General features: G+C 46.6%; 1 protein-coding gene across 5 annotated transcripts in view; it reads right to left on the reverse strand.

Annotated features, from left to right (window-relative positions):
* Window positions 1-25,657, reverse strand: part of DIS3L2 (DIS3 like 3'-5' exoribonuclease 2) — a 201,042-nt gene that overhangs the window by 35,375 nt on the left and 140,010 nt on the right. For all 5 annotated transcript variants that reach the window (XM_061348746.1, XM_061348749.1, XM_061348748.1 and 2 more), the window contains one exon: window positions 7,974-8,053. In XM_061348746.1, coding sequence (XP_061204730.1) covers window positions 7,974-8,053 — 80 coding nt within the window. The remainder of the gene's footprint in view (window positions 1-7,973; window positions 8,054-25,657) is intronic.

A 25,657-nucleotide genomic window follows, 5' to 3' on the forward strand; every position in this document is an offset into this window, starting at 1 on the left:
AATACCAAGATATCTAACACTGACACAGGGAGGTTTTACAGCTCCTCTCCAAGCAAACACTCTGAAAAAGGAATGAGAACAAACTCCCCTGACTAAACCTAGAGAGTAGAGAGGTCTCACACTCACCCAGGTTTAAGAGCTCAGTTCTTTCCCCCCTTGAGGGTGGGAGTACACACTGACCGCTCTGGTACCCTTTTGAAGATGTAGAAAGATGGCCAAAGTAGGATACTGTGTACGCCACCAAAGAAAGCTTCAAATGTTCATTTGGAAGGGGTCAAATTATCTTCAAATCCCATCTACTTGTTCAGGGGAAAGGCTGGTTTCCTTGATCACCTTTTCCATTTGCAGTCCCCACGTCACACTGACACTCCAAGGAGTTGACAGTTACTACTTCTACAGCACTGCTGGATTGGAAACCTGTTATTAAGCAGCAGGGTGGCAGAAGGAGGCAGGTTTGTGTTACGAAAAGGAGCTAAGTAGTAACTGGGTAGAGCCTTTTCCATCTTTTGCATCTTCATCACCTAGAAGTTGTGTCCTGGGTTTAGCAGTAGCAGTCATTTTTTCTCTTTCTTGGTAGCTGGTGCAGTGCTGTGTTTTGACTTTCGGGCTGGGAACAGAGCTGATAACAGATGTTTTGGTTTGGCCAAGGACTTTGTGAGCCTCATGCTCTGTCAGGGAGTAGGGGAAGCCAGGAGGAAGCAGAGACAGGACACCTGACCCAAACTGACCAAAGAGGTATTCCATACCACAGCACATCATGCCCACGAGGTAACTGGGAGTTTCCCGGAAGGACAGGGGGTCTGCTGGGTCAGACTCGTTTTTCAGCAGGTGGTATTGTACTCTTTTCCCTTGTTATTATCTCTTATCATTGTTGTCGTTGGTGGTAGCGGTGGTGATTTGTGTTGTACATTGGTTGCTGGATGTTCTTATCTCAACCCGTGGGAGTTGCATTCTTTCGATTCTCCTCCCCATCCCTCCGGGAGCGGGGAAGGGGGGGAGCTCCTTCGGGGGGGCGCGGTCCTCGACTGCTTCCAGGTTGGCACCACTCACTGGGAGTGAGTGCACAAGCTGTCTGGCTGGGTTTAAACCACGACAAGTGGCCATAGGATCCCTTCAGCAAGAAAGGAACAACTCTCTGCTCCTCCAAGTCTCAAGTGACAAAGGCTATTTTTGCAGCATACATCTCAGCAGGCTTGGTTATGACATACAGAAAACTGAGTTCATACCTTAGGCAGGAGGGATTACACATCTTTTTAAGTTTTAAAGGTCAACCTCCAGACAATTAACCCTACACTGAACCAGTGCCATAACCAGGAAGACTGGTTATCTCTGCATATGGCGACAGAATAATTCACCAGCCTTGCCTTGGCAACTCCAAGGCATGCCTTTGGCAGGTGAAGGATATATATCACTTGATGACCATAGTAAAGATCAGTCAATAAATCAATAAGTCAAACAGAATAGTATCAAAAGAAAAACTCCAACTTGCTTAGTCTTCGTTTTTGCAGAGTATATCTTCTGGGCAGTGTGAACTCATACCCTGGCTTGCACTTTGCTTCCAATCCTATTCTCATCCACATAGGCAACACTTCTACCAGAACTCCATAGTGTTTGAAGCCCAGCGGGGGACAGCTTAGTCTTAAACCCAGGAGGTGGTTACAATCACAGTGGTAGTATTCCTTCTCAGCAATGAAAACACAGACTTATTTACCCCACCTGCATGCGGTGCTTTTCCGTGGCCTCCAAAGACAGCTAAACCCTCATACAGCTTACCATGAGAGTCACAGGGCAGCTCAGCTACCTGCAGTCCATCGGACAGGACTTGGGCAGTGCTTGAAGAAAGCTAGTGATGTGTAGAGGTGCACCTAGAGAACTATGGTGCAGCAGGACATACCTTGTTCCAGCTAAGACACCTTGTCCAGCTCCTACTAGACAGCACCCACCCCAGCCTGTGATGTCAAGGGTTTACATGTATATGGATTCCCTCCATGAAATCCCAGTCTGCCAGGCAAGACAAACAAGAGTAGGTGCCACCTTCAGAGATTTCCCTGGCCATGCAGATCAGAGTAGGTCACAGCACATAGATCACCAAGTAGAAGAGCAGATGCCATCAGGGACAAGACTGATTCCTTTACATTAATACATGTAGCGCTGCTTCGCTGGGATACATGCATGAAACAATCATGTAATAAGGCAGGTTAGGTACCCAGTGACTGTGACCTGTGCAGCAGCTCCTTGTACAAACAACCCGCTCTGCAAGCCTCCATTTCTCACAAGAAACAAAACACAGCATGGTAAACCTGCCAGCTCATTGCAAAAAAAAACCCAGGTCCATGATAAAGTCCAACGCATGAGCTGTACACTTGGGAAGTACATCTGAAAACACATCAGTTATGCCATATCAACTGCCTTACGCATTTTGCTCCTAGCACACCCAGTCAACAGCTCTCCTAGCAAAAAAGGAATGAACTCCAAACAATTCTGCTTTGCTGTACTCAGAAAAATACTCCTCCCAAATATGCACCCAAGCTTTGTTTACACCAAACCTGCTGCAGCCTTGAATGGTAGCAATAAATGGAGTGAGCTAATGTGTTAGTGACAAATAACCCATTTAAACAATTCGAGCATAATTATAGGTTGGCTCTCCTGATGTAATGTTGGGTACATCACTGCAGATATTACATTCACCTTATGAAAAGATTGCACAGAGGAGCTCAGTTGGTAACCCAAACAGCATTATATATCACAAGCCTATCAGCATCAGGAGTGCATGCACCCTGGCATTTGAAGTCCTGGTGTTTTAAGTGATAATCCAATGTACCAGGCATCATTGATCTCTACATAAAAGGGGGGCACCATTTTTCCTTTCAACTGGAGCTATTTTTCACTTCTCATGCTAAAGAGCTGTGTGGTGCTGCCCGCAAGTGGCTACACTGCACAGCAGTTTTATCTGTAGCGCTCTGGGTCCCTGGAGAGAAAAAACAATCAATACTCCAACACTGTTTTTATAAGAGGTCTCTAAGTGCTTCCATGTGAGATGCTGCTCCTTTGGGTTTAGAAATTACTCTGAAGACAACATGAAAGCCCCCACTGCAAATCTGTAATCCTGACAAAACCCCCAGCTGCAGCAAGGAATTAAAATGAAATTCATCAGCAAGCTGCAAGCTTGTTTATTGGCAAAGGTGGTGTCTGTGATGTGAGGACGGGACCTCAAAAAGAGACCAATACCTGAAGGCTAAGGGATGAAGAAAACTGTTAGAGGAGAACCAGCTGTGAGCACTCCAAGTATGGCCCACATAACAGATTGCATCTTGACAGGAATTTCTAGTTCTTCAGCAGGTGGGGGATGGCAGGGACCCTGAGCACTTGCACCAGTAATCAGAGAGTACTGGGAGGAAAGACAAAGGCATTTGAAAGGTCTGGCTTGCTGTGGGTAGGTGAGCAGAGTCTAGAAGAACTCCAGAGAAGCATCTGGATAGCAACAGCACACAGAAAACATACTGAATCTTCTGTTTCTTGGATACAGCCAGAAGATACTATTTCTTTTACAATTAATTTCTTCCCAGGGGATCTCAAATTGGCTTTGGCTCTTCCTGTATGCAGGATGGAAGAAGTCTTTCATAACCTTTATTGATCTTGTCCTTCCATCTGCCTGGCAGCCCACAAGAATAGGACCAGCCATACCAAGCCGGCAGGCTTCAGAGCAGGCAGCTGGCACTTCCTCCGTACAGCTGGTATCATATTCCTAGACTGAGGACTGGTGAGTGCATGTTATAAGATGGGATTCATGAACCATGGTGGATGTGAATGGCCTTGACAGTCTTTTACTGCCTGGCTGGCTTTTGCAACTGGATCCTGTGTAGGGCCAGAGAAACCCAACCTGCGAAGAGGCCACGGCAGAAACCCAGTCCCACCTTCAATACTTGATTCATGCTGCAGTCACACTGCAGGATGGCAGAGCTGTCCTCTCCTGGGTGTCTCTCCTGAGAGCCCACTTGGAGTACTGCATACAGGTCTGGTGTTCCCAACATAAGAAGGACATGGAGCTGTTGGAGCAAGTCCAGAGGAGGGCCACATGGATGATAGGGGAGCTGGACCATCTCCCATATGAAGATAGGCTGAGAAAGTTGGGGCTGTTCAGCCTGGAGAGGAGAAGGCTGCGTGGAGACCTCAGAGCAGCCTTCCAGTATCTGAAGGGGGGCTATAGGGATGCTGGAGAGAGACTCTTCATCAGGGACTCTAGTGATAAGACAAGGGGCACTGGGTTCAAACTTAAACAGGGGAAGTTTAGGTTAGATATAAGAAGGAACTTCTTTACTGTGAGACTGGTGAGGCACTGGAACAGGCTGCCTGAGGAAGTTGTGGCTGCCCCATGCCTGTCAGTGTTCAAGGCCAGGTTAGATGGGGCTTGGAGCTACCTGATCTAGTGGAAGGTGTCCCTGCCCATGGCAGGAGTGTTGGAACTAGATGATCTTAAGGTCCCTTCTAACCCAATCCATTCTATGATTCTATGTGACTGCTCTGGGGCCACACAGAGGCTGACGATCTGCTCCTGTTCTGAACGTCACCCAGCACATGTCACTGGTCATCTCTGTGTCACAGCACAATGCTCCAGATGCAGAACAGCCATCCCGCAGCAGCCCTGTGCTCTGTCAATTATACTGACCGAATAACATTAGGAAGAATTTAAGTAACATCGCTTAAAAATGAGAAAGCAGACTGCTTGCTTCTGCATGAGGTCAAGTCATTTCCTCTGGGGCCAGGAAGGACTGAAGGGCTTGGAAGGACTGGCAGCCAAAGGGATGAAAGTGTCTGGGTCTGACCAGGGAAAAAGGGGAGAAGCCATGTTCCCTGGTCTCACCCCTGAGACTACAGAGGCAGCGACAGCCTCTGTACTCCATACACCTCTAAGTACACCACTTGGATGGCTACTGGGATCATCAAGAACCATCAGATACCAACATATTACAGCAGTGGATGGAAGGGTGAGTGGCTGGGTGCTCAGCACCTCTTCTGCTCTCAGTCCAAGGCACCCAAGACTACACTGAGTCTGGTATCCCCAAGGTGCCAGGTACCTGGGGTACAATAGCGGAGCGGGCATCTGACGAGGCAGGCAAGCAACAGGAAGCTGCAAAAATTTCTTGGCAGGGTTCTATCATTTTAAACAGAACAAATTCCAATTGATTGCACTTGTAAGAGCCTGCATAGTACTTGCACTTCCACCCTAAGCAATACAAATTTTAATTGCTCTGGTAATTACACTTTCAGCAATGCTGCAGTCCTTTGTTCTGCAAGTGGGAGGCCAATATCTGCTGTTCTCCGCTGGCCCCGTCTGGCTGCAGCTTGGAACAGCATTTGCCACTTGGAGGGGAAGGGACATTCTTCTAGTGACCCGGGTGACACTGAGCCTTGTGACGCATACTCCTGCTCACACAGATCTCTGGGGCATCGGGCACACTCCCTAGGCCAGAACGAGTACCCATTGACCCAGATCACCTCAGCTTCCTCCTGCTGGAGTTGCTGCTTGGGAGCTTCACACACCTGCACTCCTGCCACAAGTCTGTCCCTGGGGTGGGTCCCAGCCCTTACTCTCTGCCAAGGATGCTGGGCTCCAGCGTGCACATTTCCAGTCTTTCCCAGGCAAGAGCTTGCAGTGTGTCACCAGCGTTTCTTCTCTGGGCTGTAAATGGCTCCAAACATTTGCTCCAAATGGTGCAGACACAAGTGTTACATTGCTTTAACTTCTAGATAGAGCTTTAGAAGGATGAGGAAGAGCTACTATCCCCTTGGGTCCTGATGAGTACAGTCAAACCCTGACTAGGCTTGGGAGAACACGAGGCCTGCAGTTCACCCTTGGAAATTGGTAAGAAAAAATTACCACAACAATAGCCATGCTATTTTATGGATATTGAAATTGACCCCATGAAAGCCCCAATGCTTGAAAAGTTCAGTCTCTGCTCAGCTAAGCAGGACCCATGACTGGTACTTCACTACACTATTCAAATGCAATGCTCAAATAAAGCTGCAGTGCACATGAGCTCCTCCAAAGTCACCCAGGGTACAACTAGAACCAAGCATACGTTTGGCTCAAGGGCACAATACCTGCAAGAATACGTCAGCTTTAGCACAGACCTTGACGCTTAAGTTCACTGGCCAAGGACTGTTGGAGGTGCTGGGCTGCATGCACAGGGTTTAGGAGGACAAGCATGTGTGCAAACTTAGTGGGGCTTTCCCTGGGAAATGGGATCCTGCTCCCCTGGGCTGGTTAAGCAAGATACAAAATACAAAGCATGCAGGTATATTTATAGATTATATATATAATTATAGATTATATATAGATCATCAGACACATTCAAAGTCTGGGTTTACTTGCAATCCGACTCATTCTGCTCACACCATATTCTTCCAGCCTGAGATCCTGGTTGGCATGGTTTGGGGTGGCTCAGCTCCCATGCTTGCCAGAAATGCAGGTCACAGCCATACATCTCTAAATCAACAGCTGCCAACATGTCACCACTACTTTGTCACATGCTGAACCACTCACAGCTAAAAGCAAGGTTTCCAAGTGGAACTGCTATTGGCCTTAGCACTTAAACAAAATAGCTCCACTCCCATCCCAAGAGTTTCCTCAAACAATGGCATAGAACACCCACTGGAGCCGGGGGAGAGGAGGGACTCCGCAGAAAAGACTGCAGCTGCTGATCTTTGAGATATATACCATACAATTAGAAACACTGCATCTATAAACATCCTTAACAAACCCCAATAGGTCTGGGGGGTTTCTTTTCCTCTCTGTCCATTGTGTGCCGCAGCCTTTAAAAATCTCAAACCCAAACATTCTTCCCTTGTTGATTTTATGCTCTGGCGCTGAACTGCACGTTTCCCTGTTAAGCTGGTGGTGCTGCAGATATCAGCTCTGCTCATCCATGCCTCTGTGGCCAGGCTAGTCAGGATGGGACCATGTAAATTGTGCTAATTGCCCATCCACAGGTGGGAAGGAGTCTCCCAGAAATTACCTCCTTTCTTGTTTAAACACAGATTTCTCAGCTTAGAAACAGCTAAATGCTATTTGTGGATGTCCCTCTTCCTCACTAGGATTATTCTCATCAGCATTTCAGAGCAGATCTAATTACAGGCTGTTCCATTCATTGACAACTTCATGTGCCCTCTTTTTTCAGGTTAACCTTCAATAACTGGCAAGAAGCAGAACTATATAGGTGGAGGTAACAGGCTATGGATTTATGACATTCTGGTATTCAGGCAAAGTATCCCAGAGCGAACACAGAAATATCCTGAACTCTGCTACTGCTGTCAATTTGATAATGAAAATGTGATTTGAAATAAAAACATCTTGGGTGCCAATTCACTAGAGCAGCTAGTAAAAATAGGCAGAATACCTAGAAACTGAGGACTCCATTCTCCAAACACATCCAAAGCTTGAATATCATATAGTACCTTATAAAAACAGAGCACGTGCCTGCACTGGGGCTACAGTACAAAAAATTAAAGGCCACTCAGTGAACCCATGCATGAGCTTTAGTGACAAGAATGGGGTGCCGTTTATCTCCAGCTGAGCAGAGGTGAGGGCTACTCTGCAGCCTTTGGATGTTTACCTCCAGCCTGCACTCTCAGCATGACCCCAGTACAAACCAGTGCAGAGTCTGAGTTGCAAACACCCCTGGACAAAGCCTGTGTGAGTTCTGCCAGAGCCTGTGGTACCCAAGAGCTGGCCTTTCAGCCAAATAAAAGCAGCTTTCAAACACTGCAGAAAAAAAACGGATTGCAGAGCCTCGTGCATTTTTAAGGATCTGGCCTTTACCGGAGCTGTTCCCAGTTTCAGGTCAAGCCCTAAGCCTGCCTTAATCTACTTTTAAGTGGTACAAGCAGTTGTTATCCCTCTGCCAGAAGGCAGGGCAGTCTCCTTTCAATGCACCTTCCTTTATCTGCTGCGTGCAATCTTCTGCAGGACTTACTTGTTGCTGTCCCGGTACTGATAGATATAACAGCCTTGAGGCATCCCACTCTCCTGGTCCAAGGTAAATGAGAGCTTCAGCTGCAGAATGAAAAGAGAGAGAGAAGGGGAAAAAAGAGGCAACATTTTAGGCTCTCAGTCATCACAGCAACTTCAAGTGAGGCTTGTGGGAGAAAGCTTAACTCACCGAGACTGACACGCAAACACCACTGCCTGGAATATACTGTGGGGTTCCAAACCTCAGGGAAAAGTCACATGCATTGCAGAAACCTCTTGCTTTTTCCACCCTTTGTTACTATAAAGTGTTCGTGGTTCTTCTGAAATGCATGGGTCATAACAGTTCACCCCTCCAAACCCGCCCACACACACCACCCTTCACCAAAGCAATTGCGGTTCCCCTCAGACACTAAAGAAAAGAGTCTTCTCCATCGGCAGCTGTGGTTCCCACGAGTCTTTCTCTGAAACCTTTCCCGGCTCCATCTCGTTCCTCCAGTGCATTAAAACAGAGGAGAAACCACAGAGGGAAAGGTGACAGATTTTTCCTTCTGTGCAGAGTTATTAAAGAGCTGTTAGAAGGGTTTGCAGTTTGGATCTACGTCCGGCAGGAGGCTATGATGGGACCTGGAAGCTGCTTTCTTTGCAGCTCCAAGAAGACACTGAGCAAGGGTTTTCAGTTTTCAAACACGGCTCATTTTATTTAAGGGGGAAAAATTAATCCTCTTTGAACAAGCACCAGAACAGTTCTGTGGGGAGACTTTTTTGCTGAAAATGTCTCCAGTGATTTTATATGCTGAACTGCCTAGAAAACAGCTCAGGGCTGGGCCCTGCCACAGCCCTGCACACCAAGCAGCCTCTTATTTCCTAGTGGAAGGCGGCTGGCTCCCAGACCAGTGTCCCAGTAAATCCCACAGCCATGAAGTGCAGCCCCTGGGCTCTGCAAAACAGCTGCAGACCCTGACCAGGAGCCAGCAGGCTGGGTAAGAGGGGCAGCATCCTTCAGAGGTAGCTACAGTCTTTATGCGCTGAGCACTCCAGCTTTTTAGGGGTCACAGAGATGATTAACAGCAGGGTTGTAACTACTGCTGGATCATGCAGGACTCTTGAAACAATTTGGGGAGTGCACTGCACCGGCTAAAAGTTGAAGGAGGCTTGCTATGATGAGTCCGACCTTTTTAAACAGGGAAAGGAGGAGAAAGCAGTGTTAAGCCACTCTTATTTGATCACAGAGCCCTCTCCTCTGGGCTCCAAGAAAATTGCTAACTCAAATTAATGGCTTATTCAGGAATGAACACAGAATTAAAACATCTATCTCTTGTAGGATGTTAAGAAACCCCATGTGCTGAATCATTAGATGATGCACTGATCTGCTCTTCCCTAAAGGGTAGCAAAATATTACACTGTGCTCTCACTGACCCAAATAAAACTGCACACCATGAAATCATAAAAAAATTCACCATCTTGGATACAAGTGAAGAACAGAGTACCAGGCTGAGGCCAAATTCAGCTGATCTCCCTTGACTCTATGCCCCTAACTCTGCAAGCCATTCTGAAACACACACTCCTGCAACAGCACGTAACGTGTCCATGGTACATGTATCACAATTCATACTGCTGTTCAGACAGCAACCTCTTACACTCCCCACAACTTCCCCCTTCCTGCAAGCTCTGCTCTTATTACAGCTTAGCAGATTACTCACATCCATTTTGGAGATCGGTGTCTAAGGCAAGACTAGGAGGGCTGAGGACACTTCTGGCTGAGATCCATGAGGCTGGGAAGTTGCTCCAGCATCTCCAGATGTTATGATGGCAAATGGCAACTACTCCATGGGAGCGGGAGGTCAGCAAGAAACAAGCAACCTCTCCAAAGGAGACAAGTGATCACCTTGCTGGCCATACGTGGTCCATAACCAGAGTCCTCCCAAGTGAGCCACCCTGGTTTGCTGAACTGAAGGAAGAACTAGGAACTACCCGAAGCCATTTTTCTGGGACAGGTTTTCCAAAGTTTTCCTGCTAGAATATCAGGCAGTGCCTCAGAGGTGAAAGGTACAGCAAGTACAGCAGGCACAGCTGTACCTGGTCCTGTGCTTTGAGAAATGGGCACCACACTAAAGAACTGCTACAGACGAAACACAAAAGAAAGTACAATTTGGGTAACAGTGTGACTCTGGCCATTTTCAGCAATAATTCTGATCAGGACAAACTCAGGAGTGCTTAAGCCTCTTGCCTGCAGCAATCAGCTATGTGGGCTTTGGGCTTGCAGTAACTCCTCATCTTTGCTTACAGCTCACCTGGGCTCAGGGCCCCCAGCACCACTTGGGGCTGTGCCGGCTGAAGTCCAGGGAAGGGAAGGAAGGAAAAGGGCTGGGAAGGAAAACAGCCTTGTTTGGATAGGCTGCCAGGGAAAGCAGTGGGGCAATCAGGTATGAGAGGGTGACCTTTTCACTATCGGGGGGACAGGGTCCCATGGAACCTGCCTACCCAAAAAAGGAAAGACCACAGTTTCGAAGATAACGGGTTTTCAACTTTCTGTTATTTTAACCCTTCTTTGTCTGCTTATGGTATTCCAGACAAATAAAACACACCCTGCTTGACAGTCTCAGCTGCCTCTGCTACCCACCAGTGCCAGAAAGACTTGTGTAACAGGAACTACACACAGCTTAACCATATGGGGCAGTACTGTCAGGCAAGAGGATACTACTGTCACTCACAGTAACAAGAGGACCCTACTCAGAGAAATGTCAGGGTCAGGCTGTCACACGGAGAGATGTGTAACTAAAGGTCTGTCACAGCAACCACAGCTCAAGGCAAGCCATGCTATCGCAGGTGCACAAAACCACTCTCTTGTGCAGATCTGCCCTGCTGATGTACCATCATGGCCCAGCCAGAAGGGAAAGAGGAGAACTGGGATTGTCACCCAGGCCAGGAGATTCTACAGACCCTGAATGAACAGCCAAACTCTGGCTGTGCAGCCACTGACTCGGTGGCATTTGGTCATTGCAGGGAGCACAGAGCCCCCAGGCAAAACCCAGCACTGAAAGAGAGCAGGCAAGACAGGCAGAGAAGGACTAGCTGAGTGCTGCCAGGAGGCACAGTGGGATGCAGAGACTGAAAGCTTCCTACTAAATTTGAAAAGGTTGTGCACACCCACTTGGTATCACGCAGTTGGGTCCTCTCTGCCACTGGAGCTGCAGGAAGGCTTCACTGACCACCCTCAGGCACATGCTCATTTCTGCACAGCCATGCTCAGCTGCAGAGGCACTTAGGCTCCCAAGCAACTCAGTGCTTTGGAAGGTCTGCTCCACAGGTTTTTCCTCTCATGCCAAAGCTGATCTATGAGGCACCTGCTGCCACAGAGCTCAAAGAACAAAACTCAAGTGTCCTTTCCCAGCACATCCTACACTGCTGCTTCTCTCTGGTCTCATCTTCTCCAGCAGCCACCTTTTCCTATTGCTTTTGTTCACTAAGCACAAAACCTCTGGTTTCTTCTGAATTTAAGAGGGTTGCAGGACAAGGCTGGGGGCAGGAGACATGTCAGGAGCTGATCGACCACTTCATCATCCCTTCTATCTGACTACTGCTACAGCAATGTCATGAGACATCTGGAGCCTCCCAGATACATAAAGCCCTACAAAACAAGCAGACTTTTGCAATTGTGTCTCTGGCACAGCTTAACCAATTTGACAACATTGCTCCAACACCACATGCTGCTTTGAAGCTCCTTCTTTTGTGTGTCAGTGCTCCCTGTCAGAATGCAAAGGCTTGCTACAAAGCTGGCAAACAAACTAATGCCAAGACAAAAGGCACCGCTCTTCAAAATACCAGATTTTATGCCTGCAGGGGCAATGGGGGACTGGGGGTTCTAACACAAATGTAAGTGCAGGGTGACCCCACCATGAGGAAGGCTCACCAGATCAAGGGATCTTCACCACTGAATGTAAGAGATCATTTAATTTTACAAGACACTGCTGGGCTTCTCGGGGAGAGGAGGGGGAGAGGAAATTTCCCAGTGCCGTACTGCAGTGTGATTTGGCTTGCACTGCCCCCTTCAGCTGTGTAGCCCTGGAGCTCACACGCTAATAAAGATCCCTTTCCACTTCAATAGCTTTGCACATAAAGAAACGTTCTGCATGGTGTGTGTGTGAACTCAATGGGAAAGGGAGCTGGAACATAGCCATGTTGAGAACAGAGTGCTGCCTACCAGGCGAGCCCCATCAATAATTGAGATGTCAGAGGCACAGGGAGTTGCATGAATAGGAGCTGTCAAAAGGAGTAATTGGGATCTGTGTGGATACAGCGACGGATAGCCTTGTTTGCCACCAGATGCAATTGCAATACACCCAAACAGAAGAAGAGCAGGACACAGAAATTCAAACGTGCTGGGGTAGGACATCATTGCCTCCGTGGAGGGCAGTATCACACCAAAGGTACCAAGCAGGTGTGGGTACGCTATGCTGTGACTGGTGAACAGAGCAAAAGAATGTATTCACATGGAGTGGCACATACTGCCACCTCCTTGAGGAAGGTCATCTCCTGCCTACAGTGGTCACTGTGCACTGAGGACTGTGCATACATAACGTTTGTGCAGTGGCTCCACTCTTCGGATGAAGGACATCCTCCCACTTCCTACATCCTTAAATCCAGCAGAGGATGCAGCTGGCTGACAGCGGGATGCTCCTTGCTCCTCCTTGTTCCTCCATCCGACACCGACATGCTCCATCTGCACTAAAGGGTTCCCACACGCCCCCCTGACAGCAGTGAGGAGACACCAACCAGCACACACAGACATGAGATAAGAGCCAAAGCAGAAGGGATCAGGGCAGCTGCCCTCCAGAACACCAACAGCTCCGTGCTGCCTGATCCCTGAAGGTATCCAGTGCCTTGCTCAGGCAGACAGGCCTTGGTGGGGAGTGTTGGGGAAGCTGCCTACATCTGGGCCTTCCTCCACCAAGGGCAGCAAGAGGATTTTCAGAAAGGGGGAGCAGTGCTTAATACTGTCATAGACCTTCAGGCTTGCCTGGGCTTCAGTGCAGCCAGCAGCTGTCTTCATTTTAAAGAAAGTTTCAGACCTGCAGCAATTAGGGGCTCAGTCATGCAATAAAGTATGGTACCTCCAACAAGGAGAGAGCCTGAGGAGCAGGCTTCTGGCTGCTGAAATGCTGCCAGTACCTATACTGACTTGACTGGGCAAATTCTGCATGCCCCTTGAGTAAATGGCTTGGCTTGGATCCCCCCATTTCCAGCCTTGGCTCCAAGCTGCAAACCTCCGTCACCAGACAAAATGTTTTCTCTACACATGCACTGTGTCAGAGGTATTATCGGTTCAGCTGAGTAACCAGGTCAAAGATTTCAGATGTCCCAATTCTGGGGCAACATAAGGGCATGCTTCGGCCAGCCCTGGTTATAACCCTTCAAGGTAATTTCACCAATGTGGTGGGGTATTCAAGCAGAAAGAGTTCACCCAGGGCAAGGAGGAGATGCAGAACATAAGCCTCCAAGACAAAAACAAGGGGACTGGACTGAAAGATTACACTGAGAACAGTGTCCTGAAAGGCAGGGGCTCTCTTCTACCCTTAGTACTAATTCAGTTTTGACCCCATTTGCATGGAAGTAAAAAAAAACTGGTATCGGCTCCGTCTTGGAATAAAGGCTCCTCTCTCCAGCAAGCTCTAGAAAGCTTTTTAAGAATAAACTTAGTCATCAAGCAGATTTTTATGCCTTGACCAAGCTTTGGGTTTGACCCGAAAAAAAAAAAAATTGCCCTGAAGTCCTGACACTCACTTTTAAAACCACAAAAAACGAGCCATGCTCCAGTAACGTAATCACAGAGTTTTCTGGCACCTCGTCCCTTAAAAATACATCCATCTGCCTCCACACAGGCCATCAAACTCAATCTTGTTCACAATGGATTTCCCAATTCCTGCGCGCTGGAAGGACTGCAGCAGTGCTGGCTGCGCTGGCTGGATGAGCCCTTACAGAAGCGCAGGCTGCAAACCTCACAGCTGTGTTTTCACTTAAAAAAGCTGCTCTTGAGACCGAAGCACTTCTTCCACGAGGTTTTCTATTAGTGCTGCATTTCAAAATTGCTGGAGAAAGACTCTGGGTAGAGGCTGAAGAACATGTGGTAAGGACAGGATGGGGATAATAAAGGAGAGACCAAAAGTCCTACAGTGGAAAAAGAGGAAAGACAAGGAAATTTTCTACCAGCTCAACTAGTTACCTCTCACACTGGGTTGGGGTGGTCCGTCTCTTTTGGCTTTCCAGATAGTGAATGTTTGGCCAATCTCAGCACCTGGTTACAGACTGCTGTTGCTACTGGTCTTAAGCTGGCACCATCTCACCCATTGCCTCCTCAGTTGAACTCCTTCTCCTTATCCTTAAACACACATTTTCCAGATGAAGGTTTAAATTCTCTAGGAGGCTCCTGAAGCTGTCCCTGCTGCCCTGTGTCCCTCAGAACGGCTAATCCTCATGAGACAGACAAAAGCAGAGAGGTAAAATCAGCTGTCCCATAAGCCTGCTCTTCAGGGAAAGGGTGCTTCGAAGGGGACATCACTGGCAGCTGCTCTTCTACCCTTCCAGTGTCACTACTCCTGAAGACATCTCCACCCCCAAACTGAAATGCAGAGCAGGCACAGGAAGGAAACAGCAAGGAACGTGCTGGGCAGCCAGCATGCTCCACCACCAGCTAACCTGCACACCCTGGAGATTCTGGGTGTGAGATGATGTTGCATTATTAGTATTATTTATTTATTATTATTATTACTAATACTACTATTATTACTATTATAATATTTTACTTTACTTCAGTTATTAAACTGTTCTTCCCTCAACCCACAGGTTTTACCTTTTTCTGATTCTCCTCCCCATCCCACCGAAGCAGGGGAAAGGGAATGAGCAGCTGCTGTTTGGAACTTAATGTCAGCTGGGGTTAAACTATGACAGACCTCCTCTCCATTTTTTGCTCTACTTTCCAGTTTAGAGTTCTCCTGTGCAGAAGGGTTCTCTTTTACTTGGAACAATACAACATATCACCTTGAGTTATTCTGCACAACCCAACCTGCACACCTCTCTTATGCCTCTTCACTCTCAGGACATTATCCAGCAAACTAGCTCTGTTAACAGGCTACAAGATCCATGCATGTGGCTAAAGAACAATGCCAACCCAAAACTCAATCCAGCCTAAGAAAAGGAGCTGAAACTCATTTGGGGTATTACTCGGCTCCCACTGTACATTTCCAACTTACAAACCCATAGTTTACTCTGATGTTACTCCTCTGCTAGTGCTTGCATTATACAACTGCATACAATGCATGCAAATCCAGTGAATCCTTGGCATGGGAAGACGGAAGATAGCAGATAGATTTCCTTCCTTCTTAAACTGATCTCCCTAGTCAGGGGCTCCCAGTCTGGCTCCCAAAGACAAAACAGGATATTACTAAATGATCCCACAGCCTGCAGCAGATCTTGCTCTTCAGAATTCTCCTCTGGGATACAACAAGGACCCCGGGGTCCTCCCATGACAGGAGTGAAGATCCCTAGCACACACAAAGGCTGCTCTGTTGTTGTCTAGTGGCCCCCAAAACCTCTGCTATAGGTGGTTGGGCTCTACAGCAAACCCAGAAAGAAGCATGGCTGGATCCTTTGCAAAGACACGCAGATCCTGTCACCAAAATGACAAGCTGGCATCATACCCATGGCTTTTATTTCACTGCTGCAAGTCAAAGCTGAAAAGCCTTTCGGGAAAGATGGCGCAGGAGACAACTTTCACCACTTGGCAAAAATATAAACTGCAGATGAGTTTATTTTTAAGCATTCACACTTGCCTGCATTGGAGGTTTTGAACACAATCCATGAAGAAATGGATCCAGATTTATGTAGAAGGAAGAGCTGAATATTTGCATTCACTTTATAATTTACAAACTGGATGAGCTCATTCTCTAGATGCATCATTAGGAAACCACAGCACTAAAATACAGATTATACAATTGCAAAGGGTTTATACTGGTGGATTAAAAATACCTTCTTCAGAAGTCAATGAATTGTGACACTGCACTGCATGCTCTAGACCACTAGGGAACTGTCATTGAAGTTACAAGTATTTTCTAAACATACATCAATTTTAAAATAAAAGCAAAACATCCCTAGGAAATGCCACATTAAAAACTCTGACACTAACAAGATACATGCCAAATTTCACTGCTTAGCCATTTTCTGTCACTCAGAGCCCGCCTCCCAGCCTCTCTCTAAAGCACTCCAGGCTCTTGTGCTTCTCCCAGCCCTGGCAGCGCTCTTACAAAAGACAACTTCCCTGATTCCATCTTCTGCAGTATCAAAGCCTTCACAGGCTGGGTTTTACCAGCCTCAATAGGGATGAGAGGTTTTGGGTGGCAGAAAATCCTTGCATGTTGAAGACTGATGATGACTACAGGCTTTACGGGAAATGGGGGAACAGTTGGATCCTGCCCAGTCTCAAATGCCTCTTCCACATGTGGGAGATAAGGAAATTCACTTGGGAAAGCAGGAATGTGGGAGAGAAGGCTGATCAACTAGGCTCTTAAGAGGCTAGATTGTCATCAGGAATTTGAAACAACCCCAGAAACAACTAGGGAGGCAAGACTGAAACTTCTCAAAGCAATTAGAGCTGCTGGCAAGGAAGTTTCCCTTTCCATGAAGAAGCTGATGGCTGGAGGGCAGCACTCAGACATCACATACCTTATCATAGTTAAAATTCTCCAGGAGAGACCAGAGGACAACAGCCAGAGGCCAAAGGAGCAGCAGAGGGACCTGTAACTGGTGTGAAGAGAAACACAAGGCCAGGGTCTGATGCATGAGAAATGTGAAAAGCTGATGCTGACACTGCACTGCCAAAGCCCATGGGCACCATAGCTTGTGCAGAGCCCAGAGAAGGGGAGCATGACAACACCAGTAGCACCTGCCCCAGACACCCAGGACTGAGAGAGACCTGGGACCAGCCAGAAAGCTCACTGTACACAGGGGCTGGCAAAGCAGCAAACACATCAACCTCTCTGAAAACCCTAGAGCCAACAGACCAAGTGAGTTAAAGTAACCATGAAAAAAAAGAAATATTTCTCACTATTAGCAAGGAGAGAAACTTTAAGGGTACAGCTGATGTAAAACTTTCCCTAAGATGACAAGTGTCAGCAGCCAAACAGACAGGGATTTCTGTGCAGCTGCAGTGCCTGCAGCCTCCTGGTTGGTTCTACCCAGGACCTGATGGGCTCTACAGGACCAACACCAGCTTTTGTACCGCTTGGGTGGTATGGAAGTCCATATATATGCCATCTTGATCTGATGAACAAACACAAAGCCTGATCAGAAAGGGATCACTAAGGCATTTCTGTCTCAAAATGGTATGCAAGGACTGAAAGACTTAAGCAAGTGGTGTGTTCCACATCTGCTTTAGAAGAAAAGTGACACAACCAAGTTGAAACCCTCTCTAAACTCACTGCATGGTATGTCATAATTAGAGGGTACTACAGGTAACGGGTCATTATCCCCACCTGCTTCTATTTCAGACATCTGACAGTCATGTCTGAAAACAGGTCTCAACTTACTGACCCTCAGTTTAAGCAGATTGAAGTTTAGCTTCACGCTTCCCCCTCCTGTTTTGTAAGAGCCTGCAGTCAGTAGAGAACAGCAATGCAGAAGTCAGTGGCTCCCAAAGAGAAGGCAGATCCACCACTGATGGATGCACAGCTCTGCTAAGGAACATAGGACCACAGAGAAAACACAGCATGTGGTTCGAAGGCAGTTTCTTCAATGGAAAGAATGAGAACACCAACAATGGTAAACGTTCATTTGATGAAAAGCAAGGGGACAAACAGCCCTTCACAAAGTGCTGGATGGATTCTGAGAGCTGCCCCAGCCTCACACCAGCGATGGAACACAGGGCAGTGGTTACCTGAAGAAGGATGGCACACTGCACTGTCTTCAAATGGCTCAAGTCACAGGAAAGCCAAGGTAAGAGCTGTGGGTGTAGATGTGTCTGTGCACGTGGCAGGAGGAAAAATGGTTTGGTACCTTTTACTGCACCTGACTATAGTGCAACTTTCCCTCCACCCCCATGAACCTTGGAGGATGCTGATACACAGTTTACAAATCAGCCTAATTTGTGCCTTCCCTATGACTATTTTGAGTTTTCCCGTAATATGCCCAGTCTCTGTCATTGCTGTTGGGAGGATCAAACAGAGCAAATCCTATTTTCTTAAGTTTGTTAATGCTAACTGCTTCCCCTGCTAAGCCACTAATGGAGCTCTGAGAACCCAGGAGCACACACTAATTCAGCACCCAGGTACTGCCTCAGGCCTGGAGGGATTTCTGTAGAGCTGCTCTGGAAGACAGATGAAAGCTTGTAATACCCTCCATACAAGAGATAAACCTATTAAAATATGAACAGCCCCTGTGCTGAAGTGATAAGAGCTCTGCCAGGTAACAAGGGAGATCACAACAGTATTTCTAGGTTTAGTTATATCTGCAAGCCATTAAACTAGAGCTGGGGCTATGAAGATGCAGAATACCCTGATCATACTACACTGATCTCAGTTTGACAGCCATGACATTCTCCCCTATCCTTTGGGGTACTGCTACAAAACTCCTGGCGGTCCCAAAGTCCAGCTAACTCGAGCTTTGCTCATTCTCTGGGGACAATCTGGATTCTCTTGCAGCTTGTTACAACCTGCCAGGACTGCAAGCAGCTCAGCTGTGTCCTTCACCAAACCTCCACCAGACACTGTCAGCCGCATGGGATGGGAAAGCACTTCCTGCCACAGGCACTCAGCCCCCTGCCTTCCACAGAGCACCTTCTCCACACCATAAAAGGCCATAAAATGCCACCCAGCATCCTGCCATGGAATTCCTCCTCCCCAGGCAGATGTGGGCTTTGTGCCATCACCTCCTCTCCCTTACTTAACCAAATCTTGAGACATGTCTAAGCACAGTTGTTTGATGCATGAGCAGGAGATCCAAAGCTTTCCAAGGATATCCCTGCCCCTTCCCATGAACAGCAAGAGCTGCTGCTGTTAGCACAACTGCCAGGCTCCCCCAGGAAGGGGCTGGATGTGGCTCGGTTGAATTCCTTTGGCAGCAACCTGCTCCTGCTCATGCTTTCGTAGGGACCTTGCAGCTCCTCTGTCACAGAAGAAGAAGGAAGAAGGAGCGGATGGGGGCCAGGTGACTTGTCCCATCGAGCCCAGAGCCCACTGGCAGTGGGACAGACACCCTGCCCTCAGGCTAACCCATGGCCAGCTGTCTTTCTCTGGCTCTGACACAGCTGCACTCCAGTGGGGAAGCCATTTATGCATGTAGATGCTTCAGAAAGGGCTCTTGCAAGGTTCACTCTGAGAAGGTGAGGTGTAACACGTAAAGTATTTTTCTAGGGCAAAGTTATGTTGGAGCCCATGGCATTGCTGTCAATCCCTGGGTTGGAGTGCAGGGGGTAGGGTCGGTGATCTCCTTCCAGCGTTTTAACAGCAGTCTGTTTATAATCCTCTATTCCACACAGTTATTCAACATATGTAAGGGGCTCGACATGGTTTATGTTCAGTAGCTGTGGTTTCCAAGCAGTACTGCATTTCTTCAAGATGAAGATACATAATATTTTAAAACAGTTTTTAAAACCAGTCACAAATCTGCAATTTTTTACGTCACTCCTCCTTCCTCCTATCAAACCCAAACCATAACACACGGTCACGGAAGATCAGCAAGCTCATGTGCAAGAACTCGGCTGCAAGAAACTTGTGTGTGCGATGGAAACCTAAAGCTGTAATTCAGTTAAATTGGTACAAGCCATGTTTAAGGTTTCAAAGACATCTGGGATGCAGTCCACTGTTTAGAGTTGTGGGTACCAGCATGCTGTTCACAGAGAAGGAGAATCTAAGAGCTGAACCAAAGCATGAGGTATTTATTTAACAATCTGTCTCAGCAAGTGCAAGGAAATTAAAAGGTTTCCTGCCGCTGGGAGTTCAGCATACTAGCAACCTGATCACGTATCATCCTAAAATCTCATCACTGCCTTGCTAGGGCTGACCCCATCCACTCCTAAAGCAAGTCACAACACAACTGAATTTCTGTTTCCTATTTTTAACATATGCCTCTATGTGGCAGAGTCAGCTGGGGCAGGGAAGCCTTAGAAAAATCTTTAGAAACCATACTTAAAAGAGAGTCCGTAAAGCACCGCTCCCTAGAAATGCCTGCCTTCTGTGGAACATGGCAGCTCTTGCAGTGCTTTCTGGTTTTGCAGCAGTTCTGCATAAATCACACTTTTCAGACCTGTTGGGTTAATTTTGTCAGTCAGTCCTGGAACTGCAGTTGTCTGTACCAAAGCAGTAAGTTTTAAAGGAAACCAACACCATGTTTTACAGAGACAGTCAAGTTCTTAAAATCAGTTATTTATTCCAACAATATTAAAAGGAGACACACCGCTTTCTCAGTCATTTTTCCATTCGTAGTATTTTGTTTTGGGTTTTTTAGACCCATGAGCCTAATCCTTAAATTATGGAAAAGCTGGAGGAAAAAGATCACAGGGACAAAGGATCAGCCCCTTTAGAACATCTACTGTGCTCACTCACCCTTTGGAGAGGGTGCAGCGCTTGTTGTTGAGGTAATTTTTTTTAAACATACTCAAAAAGTAAATAAATAAATAAAAGTATCTCCAAGCATCCGTATAAGGTTGTGAAGGAGACCCAGACAATGCATGGGAGGCTAGAAAGGAGCCAGTAAATTCTAAGGGTGTAGAACAGGAGAGGGGATTAAGCCTGGTGATTAAATTAGGCAATGCATGAATACATTCCAATGTGCAACATCACTCAAACACTGGACAAAACATATGGCAACAATGGAGAGCGCTGCCCACGAGGTCACCTTTAATATGATTAGCCATGGACGCCTGAAAGGAGATCTCCCAAGTACTGGCATACTAAACCTCCTTTGTGCAGGGTGGAGAAGCACCCTCTGAAAGCCTTTGAGGCTCCGTGATCCCCACATAAATGGCTGCTGTGTGTTAAGGGATGTGCCCAAGTCCATTGAAAGCAGGAAAGACAAGAAAAAAATAGCCTTGAGGCCCGGTGAACACACGGAGAGTGGCTTTTGTTCCAGCTTGAAGGGCACCGGTGGGAGCCATCCCCAGGGTGTCTTGCCTGACAGCTGGGTCACCCCAAGGGCTCTCCTGTTCTGCTTGGACTTTTCAACTCTGCTGGCCTGCATTCACCAGCATGGTTTGCCTTTTTGAAGGGGGAGAAAGTGCCTCATCCATCACTGACACGAAGGCAGTTAATTCACTTCTTTACAACTGGAAAGGCTTTTGCTGTGAGCAGGACGGAGTGCAGGAAGAGTAATGAAATCCAAAAGGGAGCCAAATGATGCTTTCCTCTGCTAGACGCCAGCACTGGCAGTGCTTGCTGCTGGCATGGCCTGTGGTGGGTGAAAGGAGACTCTTTTGTGGTATGCCATTAGCTATTTCCAAGGCCTCAGTTCATGTTTACCACAGCCACTGTGTTACTTCACTTGGTATTTTTTTCCAGTCCTGTTGATCGCACTGCAGAACTGACCAACTCCATTTGGAAGCCTTAATCACAGAAAGCAGAAACAAATTGCTTTTCAAAAGGACTATTTTTTTTTATTATTCTTCCCTAAACCAAACCTCATGCTGCTTTCCATAAACCCAACCTAAGGCTGAAATCACCACTTACAGCTGAAAAGCAAAGGTCCCTGCTAGGCTTTGCTTACTCTGATTATCGCCCAGCTGTGCCACTTGCCCCCAGTATGGCAGTGATGCCACTATCAACAGCCATGGGAGCATGGAGCCATGCTGCCTGGACTGCACTAGAGGGCATCTTGCTCCCCAGCACTTCTCTGTACCTCACAACACTGCAGCCACGTAAAGTAAAACCCGTTACAACAGTAGCCAGCAGGTTATCTTGCCAACTGTAATGAGAAGAAGTACTCAATGACATTAAAGATAATCTCGTGTGAGTCACTTTGAATGACTATCTTGCTGTTATCAGGCAAGCTCTTCAGACTGCTGAACTCTACCCCAGAGGACCTTGGCAAACTTGGCCAAGCTCCTCCCAAGGTTTCTGCAGGTCTTGAGTACTTCAGATTAGCCGTGACTAATCAGGGACATTTGAGGGACAGGTTCAATGGCAATCTTCATCCACACACTTTGTATCTGCATAGCTGGGTGGGTGAAAGTCACAGAGACAACCCCAAGAGGAACAGCTCTGGCTACATAGGTCCCAGTAGCTACAAAGGCTCAGTAGCAACATAACAACAAACATGGCACAGGATCGCTACTGGCTGGCATCCTGCTATTGCCAGGAAACAGAAAGGTTCATCTCCTAAAGCCCCTTCCAGCTTTACATTTCCAGGATTCCATAACTGCCTGCAGCTCAAACTTTGACAGAGCACACCCCAAGCACTGCACTGTCACAGGTGACATTAGCAAGCTGTGAAATGCCTACCCTCTCATACCAAAGAGTCACCTTAGACCCTTCTAATAGATCTCACAGACTCTCAACTGGATCTGCCAAGACTGAAGATCAAGCCAGTTGCTAACAAGACAAGGCAGACTGGGCAGCCGCACACTAGATCTAAAAGCATCTGGGGCAGCAGCTTCATGAAGGAGGGTAAGATTTATTTATTTTTTTATTTTAGACAAACAAATAAAAAACAACCTTCCCCAAACAGAAGTCTCTCAAAATGAAAATCAGTGAGGGTTAGGAGAAATGCCTGTGGTGGCACCCATTTCCTGGCTGTTCAAGCTCTTTCCAGCAAGTCTTCCTCCTTTGAATTGTATCTTGTACCCATCACTATGCTAGCATTGTTACAAAGGCTACTTAACAGCAAAACTACTAATCCTCAGCGCTGAGTCTGAAGTAAGCTACAGCAAGAGTAAGGATGAACCAGGCCTGGCAGTGTACCAAGTGAAAGCTGTACAAGAAACCCACCAGTCCAAAAAGTCAGTTGTAGAAGCTCTCTGCCTTTCAACAGTTTTCCTGAAAGGGTGAAGCCCAGATGATGTTACTTTGCCCAACTGCTTATGGGTTAGGACAAGTCCTCTCTTTCCTGCAACGCTCAGCTGCTGACGCTAGCTTTGAACTCGAAAGAATGTCATTAAGCTCACCCTGAGGAATAGCTGTTTCTTCCTACAAGATGGGTGCACAGGGGCAGGTTTAACACATCTCTATCTGCTGGATATCCTCACCCCAACAAGCATATACAACATCTTGTTGGTCCTGGCATGTAGAGACCAACTGGCTTCTGTGCTGGGCCTGACCACGGTATCCATTTAGATACCATGGTTCTATCTGGCCTCTCTCGGTATTCATTGTCTGCTGTAGATTTTATCTTAAAACTCCTGGGACACTGAGCAATAGCATTCCTTCAGCATGGAGAACCTCAGAGGGTTGCACTCTGAAGGAAAAGACAAACTTGTCTGCTATCCAGCTGACTGCAACAGCACCATGTTCATCGTCTTTAAACTGATTCCAAGGAACCTATACAAATGCTTGAGAATTTGAAGAGATGACCACACTGCAAAAGGATCTCAAGCTTGCTCCCCTGTGTTAAAGGCTATTTGACAGCAGCATCTCTTGGCACCATGTTTTGGATCCGTCAAATACACCAACCTCTTACTCCTACCTGAACAGGAAAATCAGTAACTTCCCAGCTCCTTTAAATGCCTGTATGTTGCTCACTGGTTTATTTAAAAAAAACCCACAAAATACTAAAGAGCAAGGCAATGTGAGCACAGTATTAAAGACTATCAACCATGACTCTCGGTAATGTTTGAAAATAAAAAACAGAGAGCTGAAGTGAAAATTCAAAACCTCAAAGTAATTTCAACCATACATATATGAGAAGGGAAAAGTTTATACATGATGCAACAGAAAAAATGACTCACTTTCTGAAATGCCAAAGCCTGTTTTAGTCCATTCTGTCTTCTATACCTGCTAAACACATCACTGACAGAGAAATCATTTAATAAATTTCTTTTTTTTTTTAATCTCATTTTAGCTTTTTAAGCCTTTTACTTCCTACTGCTGTGGGTCAGATTCTACTCTTACATGCTAATCAGAAGTAAAGGGCTAGCTGGATCAATGGGGTTTCTTCTCAGAAAAACAAGGAGAGTCTTGAGATTAAAACAGAGACCTTGAAATTGAGGTGAAACTGAAGCCTTAAAGTTAACACAAAACCTCCTGTTGACTCATGAGACTGAGAATTTCTCAGTCAGAGGACTGATCTCAGCATTGGCATAAGACATCAACAAGCTACAGCTCTGCAGTCCCCCAAGGTCAGCCTGATGAGAGGGATGGAACCCATGAGGCAGCCAGTTTCCTTCAATTGTTGAGGAAGGCACAAATTAAATTTTGTTGTATTCAGGCTAGATTGCTTTTTTGAAAAACCAAACAACAGTGACTGCTTGGTTAGTTTGTGTTTCTGTGACAGAAACAAGCTTTTCAAGGCCAGTTAAAGGAATTGCTCACAAAACCCCCTTCACAGTGATTCTGCATGGCTGGTTTCTTCCAGGTGCCTGAAGTCTCTCAAACCACTCAAATCCAGCTAGTTCTTGAGACTATATGTTTTCAAGTGACCATCAATTTAATGATAGCCCACCACAGATGGGTAACGGACTGCAGCCAGCTTGGTTGGTAACTAGATAAATGCAATCTGCTACCAGCCTAAATCCAAATAGAATGCGTTTCCTTCAGAGGACAAAGTTTAATAGTCAGGTTTTCAGACGCTGACAATACAACAACTTGAGAATATGCATTTTGGGGAGAGATGGGTATTTGTGCCTTAAGATGGAAGCAGGAAGCAAGAGTGTTTCACACCAGTGAACACAGTGCTGCACAAAGAAGGAGCATATTCAGGGAGAACGTCCTTCCCAAATCTCAGGTATGAACAAATCTTAGAAACATGTACAATGTGGACCAACAACCTTATTGAGATGTCATGCTTCCACTTAGTGCAATTACATATTCAAGGGAAATCTGCAGTCTGAGTTACGCTCATATGCTTGAACAACTTCCTTATTACCATATGAAGACACAGAAAAGGGCAAGATAAATTATCTAGAGTACAAAGGACAGATTCAAAGCTTGCAAAACAAAACCAAGAAGTTGCTCAACAAAATGTACTGCCAATGAATCACTGCAAACTTTAGCAGGGCATCTAATTTCAGTAGACATGGACTTGGAATGTTTAAAGATAAACCCAAAAGTGGACTTCAGGAGGCGCTGGCTTCCTCAGATGGGGCAAGATCAGCTTCATTCTCAGCTCAGCCAGCTGGAATCTTGGCTAAGACTCTTGTGGCCTCATTTCAGAGGAAGGGAAACCACAGGTGCTTTCTGAGCTTCTTTGTCCTTCACCATCCATAAGCTACGGATGAGAAAAGATAAAACATCCTAGTACTCAGGAGTGATCATGCCCAGAGACACCTGATAAAATGAGTTGTGGCCATGGTAAGCAAGAATTTTTTCTCCTCTCACTTTGGAATTGAAATGAGAAATCACAAAACTGCAATGTCTGAATCTTTCATCTCCTTCCAAATGTTGTCTTTTGTCATTATACAATTAGCCTTTTTTCCATTTAATATCAGGTGAAACAGAACTGGCTCTGACAAAGAACTGCTACAACTTCACCTATGGCAGACTGATCACATTTGAA

Source organism: Neopsephotus bourkii, unplaced genomic scaffold, assembly GCF_033783945.1.
Source record: "Neopsephotus bourkii isolate Nb327-2 ecotype Australia unplaced genomic scaffold, CSIRO-AGI_Nbou_v1 NB_369, whole genome shotgun sequence".
Taxonomy (NCBI): Eukaryota; Metazoa; Chordata; class Aves; order Psittaciformes; family Psittacidae; genus Neopsephotus; species Neopsephotus bourkii.